The sequence below is a fragment of the Herpailurus yagouaroundi genome, unplaced genomic scaffold (assembly GCF_014898765.1).
Source record: "Herpailurus yagouaroundi ecotype Mexico unplaced genomic scaffold, PumYag 205, whole genome shotgun sequence".
NCBI lineage: Eukaryota > Metazoa > Chordata > Mammalia > Carnivora > Felidae > Herpailurus > Herpailurus yagouaroundi.
In genome coordinates, this window is record NW_024412436.1 from 14,018,618 (window position 1) to 14,023,646 (window position 5,029).

General features: G+C 62.5%; 1 protein-coding gene across 1 annotated transcript in view; it reads left to right on the forward strand.

Annotated features, from left to right (window-relative positions):
• Window positions 1-685: 685 nt before the first annotated feature.
• Window positions 686-5,029, forward strand: part of LOC121015008 (uncharacterized) — a 22,318-nt gene continuing 17,974 nt past the window's right edge. Inside the window, exons 1-3 of the mRNA XM_040451657.1 lie at window positions 686-724; window positions 2,576-2,722; window positions 4,141-4,531. Coding sequence (XP_040307591.1) covers window positions 686-724; window positions 2,576-2,722; window positions 4,141-4,531 — 577 coding nt within the window. The remainder of the gene's footprint in view (window positions 725-2,575; window positions 2,723-4,140; window positions 4,532-5,029) is intronic.

Here is a 5,029-nt window from a genome sequence, read left to right on the forward strand (position 1 = left end):
GGAGACCCAGGAGGGGTGATGATACAGCTCTAGTCCGAAGGCCAGCAGGCTGGGGACCCGAGAAGAGTGGATGTTTCAGTTCAGGTCTATAGACAGGAAGAAGCTAATGCCCGAGCTTAAAAACAATGAAGATAGAGGGTTTTCCTCTTAACTCTGGGGGCCTCAGCCTTTTTGTGCTAGTCAGGCTTCAACTGATTGGGCGAGGCCCACCCACGTAGGGAAGGCAATCTGCTTTGCTCGGGCTACTGGTTTAAATGTTACTCTCGTCCAGAAACACCGTCACAGACACATCCAGTCTAACATTCGACCAAACGTCGAATAGGGTACCCTATGGCCTAGTCAACTTGATATATAAAATTGACCATCATAGATCATGTCCTCCTGATACTCCCTTGGTTGCCAAGACCTGGGCAGATTCTTTGGAAACAGGACTTTCTCTCTGTTCTAAGCTAGATGGACCCTTGGCTTCATCCTCCACTAAGAGGAAGGGGCCCTGACCGGAAAGAGGTTTGGCCCCATTTCCTTGCCAAGAGGAGGAAGTGGAATTCAGGTATCTGCTTCTGTGTCCCAGGCATCATTCCCCAGACCCTTTTACTTCACCACCTGGGCCGCCTGTCTTGGTGGCCCTGGAGCGTTCTCCACTGAAGGGACCCTGTTCTGGGAGCTCTCATGCAGGGTAACGGGCATGAGGGGTGACAGGGTCCGTGAGGGTCACCAAGGCCGGGTGAGCGAAGGGATTGTTGGGGAAAGCGCCAGACTCAGCTCTGCCGTATTCTTGGCCTTGACCGGGCTGCGGGTCACATGCATTCTTTCAGCAAATCTGCATCACGCCCGGTCACACTGTCCCTGCCATTCCCACCAGGCACCCTTCACACCTGCTCATCGGCCACAGCGCCTGAGGTTTGATGCACATCTGGGGGCGGGTCTCTGACACACTCAGCCTTCCAGGAGGGAGGTGGGGTGCAGGGAAGGCGCAGCTGGTTCAGGGGTCGCTGGGAGCAGCTTTCCTGGCCCAGGGCTGCGGGGCTGTGGGTCAGAGGTGCAGCCGGGACCCGGCACAGCGTGGGGCGGTGGCGCTCGGGCGCCCCCTGGCGGCGGCCCGCGGTCCTCGCCTCCCCTCCCTCCGCAAGCCTGCTGGGCAGGTGCTCTCTGTGCTCCCCCCATTTTACAGTTAGGGAAACCGAGGCGAAGGTGTCTGCAGTGGATGCGCCTGAGGTGGAATGTGCGGCCTGGAAGGTCGCACAGTCCGCACCGGGTCCAGGAGGGCTAATGAGACCTCAGGGTACATCAAACAGGAAGGTGTCTGTGGAGCCGTCCTGGCCTCAGCCCACCTGACCCGTCCCTGGGCACCCCACTCGGGGGAAGTCACCAGCAAACGGCAGCACGTCCAGCCTGCGTGGCCAGAGCGGTGGGGGAGCATCGGGGGCAGCTGGGGGCTGCAGAGACACGTGTGGCTGGCGTGGAGGGATCTGGGTGGGTGTGAGGAGACCCTTCCTGGCGCTGACGGCCCGTCTGGGGGGCACAGGGCCCCAGGACCACCACCCCTCCGCTCTCCCCACTTCCCTCTGACCCGGGGTCCCCAGGCACGAGCAGGCAGTCACTAAAAATTGGCATCCGTCTCCGTACGTTGGCCTGGAGGGGCGGGGGCTGGGGGGTGGGGGGTTCAACGACGAACACGGATTCCTCGCGGCTCTGGAGGCTGGGGTCCAAGATCCGGACGCTGGCCGAGCAGAGCTGGGTCCACACCGCCACCCAAGCCAGAACCAGCAAGGCTCCTGGGGCTGGAGGCCGCCCCAGCGGGGCTTCCCCGGGTCACGGAGCCGTGGAAACCCAGAGCTCCAGGCCGCCCAGCTGTCAGCACAGAGCCCCACGCGGGGCTCGAACCCACGCACTGTGAGATCATGACCCGAGCCGGAGTCGGCCGCGTAACCGACCGAGCCACCCAGGCGCCCCAGCCCGGTGTCGTGACCTCACCGTGTGGGCGCTAGAAGTCCAGCCCAAGCTGTGGGCGGGTTGGGTCGTCTGGGCGCCGTGGGGGGGGGGGGGGGGGAAACGGGTCCAGGCCTCTCTCCGTGAGCTGCGACGCCGTCTCCTGCCCGCGTCCTCACCGTCTTCCCTCCACACGCGTCTGTGCCCAAGTCCCCCTTCGGGTGAGGTCATACGGGACCAGGCCCACCCTCCTGACCTCACCGCCTCCTGACGACGTCCTGAAGACGGTGTTAAGGTCAGACTCCGGTTCAGCCTGCCTCCTTTGTAGGGAAAACTCCAGATCTTTTCCTCCCCATCTGTCTCCCTTCCTACTCGCACAGAACCTGTCGCTTCTGACACTTGGGCGCACCAGACGTGTGGCGTTCTCCCCGCCAGCGAGCAATTCTGCAACACGAACCGGGTCCTGTGCTTTAACTCGGTTCTGACCCTGTGCACCCGGGTGTCGCGTCGAGCCCACGGGTGAAGGGCTCGGTGCCCCGAGACCGCCCCCCACGGCCGACGCCAGCGGCAAGTAGGAAGCCCCCCGGGTGACCCACGACTCTGCCACTTTGGCCACAAACCGGAGTTCCCACGATCCCTCCCCCAGGGTGGATTGATCCGCGAGAGCGCCTCACAGAAGTCGGGGAGCGAGGTCCGTGTGAGCTCCAGGCCCCGGGTGCCTGTGTCACTCTCCCCGCGCTCCCAGAAGCTCTTGGAACCCGCGACTAGTGGGGTTCTATGGGGGCCTCATCACGTAGGTGTGACCAAGTATTAACTCCATTTTCTGTCCGTCTCCCTTCTCAAGAGAATGGGGCGGGGAGGGGGCTTCTGGAAGTCCCACGCTTCCTGAGAATCACCGCTTAGTCTTTCCCGTGACCGCCTCCACCCAGGAGCCCATCGGGAGTGGCCTCATTAGAACAGGAGACAGTCGGGGCGCCTGGGTGGCTCAGTCGGTTAAGCACCTGACTCTTGACCTCGGCTCAGGTCACAAGCTTGTGGTCCGTGGGTTTGAGCCCCGTGTCGGGCTCTGTGCCGACAGGGAGGGACCTGCTTGAGACTCTCTCCTTCTCCCTCACTCGCGTGCAGTCTCTCAAAATAAATAAACCAGGAAATGGCAAGGGTTTCAGGAGCCAGGGGTGGAGACCAACATGTTTTCTATCAGCTCACAGATCCTGTCTCCAAATTAAGGTCACATTCCAGGGCCCTGGGGCTAGGACGTCAGCACAAACCAACCCTCGACTCACCCCAACCCCAAGTCGCCATAGTTCCTGGCGTCCAGGGTGGGAGTTGGCCATTTCTGAGTCGGCCCCTTGGAGCCGGCTTCCTCGGGCAGGTGTCCCCGGGTCCCACGTGGAGCAGGTGACCGACCTGCCGTGACCCACGCTGACGTGTGTGACCACCTGGGGTGGGCAGACGAGAGAAGAAAGAGCCTAGGTCTGGTCTTGGCCCCCAAATCCCTATGCCCCCTCTGCAGGTGCCCAGGCCCACCCCGGACCGCTTGCCTTCTCTCTGGTGGGTGGGGGCAGGTGACAGGCGCCCCCGCCTGCCGCCCCTGAAAACTCCAGCTTGCAAACGGCCTCCTGTCTCAGGGGCTGGGGGTGCAGACCCCCCCCCCCCCAGGAACCACAGATTTAGCAAATGAAAATACAGGGCACCCAGTTACATCCGAGTTTCAGGCTAACAACGAAATCTTCCTTAGCGTGTTTCCCGAACGTTGCTCAGGACGTGCCGATTCTGCAAAATGACTAGTTTGTCTGTTAGACCAGGCCGTCGGGAAAGAACTCCGAGGAATGTTCAGCAGAGACGGGTGAGACGGAGGGAGCGCGGCGCCGGTCTGGGGGAAAGCGGGGCACAAGGGCTCTCGTGGAACAAGTGCAAAGGGCCTGCAGTCGTATGGTCTTGGGTCTTGGCGCGAGCCCGTGAGAAAGCAGTTTCTGGGCCCCGCCCCTAACTTGGGGGGGGGGGACTCACGGTTTTAAAGAAGCCCTCTCTGAGTCTGCCTTCGTCACTCCTCCTCCTAGAGGTTTCTGCACACATTGCAGGGGGTTCTACTCACAGTCTTGGGGGTAGAGCCAGCAAGCCCCCCGGGGATCCCCTGGCCAAACCCACTCCGGGGGCCTCTCAGGGCCTCATCGAGGAGCACGGGGCCACAGCGAGGGGCCAGGTGTTTAGTTCTGTGTGTTTCTGGAAGGAGCCTGGGAACAGGTGCATGGTCTTGGAGAAGCTGCTGCCCCCACCCCCACCCCGGCACTGGCTCCCCCGGGGGAAGGAGAACTTCCCGGCCGGCCGGCCCTGCCCCTGCCCTGCGACGGCTGCACCCGGAGAACTGAGACAGGAAGTGGGTGGCGGCCGCAGGGAGGGCGGCACCCGTGCAGGCGGAGGCGGTTTACGTGGGAGCCACGAGGACCTTGCCCCACGGCCTCTTCTGGTGGCTTCGAGGGTCAGGACTTGGAGAATGTGGACACGGGACTTGAGCAGAAAGGCCTGGCGAGAAGTTGGAGCTTCTGTGACTTCTGTGCACTGACAGGCCCGCAGCCCCTGTGCCGGCGAGGCCCCGGCCGAGGTGAGCGAGGCCCCAGGCCTGTCCTCTCTCGCTGGGTCTCCTTTTCCTCTGGGGGCTGTGGTGCAGCTGAGCCCAGGAAACCTGTGACGTTGCCGTAGAAACGGTAACCCACCCAGGTGCCTCACAGCGGCCCTTCCCCCTTCTTCCTGCCTGTCCTCCCTGCTGACTTCTGAGGCCACGGGGAGGGGACTCGGCAAGGGCAGGAGGCACATTTGGGGGGCGTCCCGTCCAGCTCGTGACGGAGGCGGCACGGGAGAGCAGTGTGCGAGAATCTGGCCCTCCGTGTCCTGGCTCTGTGACCTTCGGTGAGTTAGTCAACCTCTCTGTGCCTCGGTCCCACATCTGCAGAACGGAGGTGGTGACAATCATGCTTATAACGCACGGGGTTGTCATGACGACGAAACCGGGTAACATTGTCAGTTCTGTGCTTGGCAAGTGCTCAGCAGGGTGCCGATGACGTTAAGGGCTCTGATTATGACTGCGGGGGCGGGGGGGGGG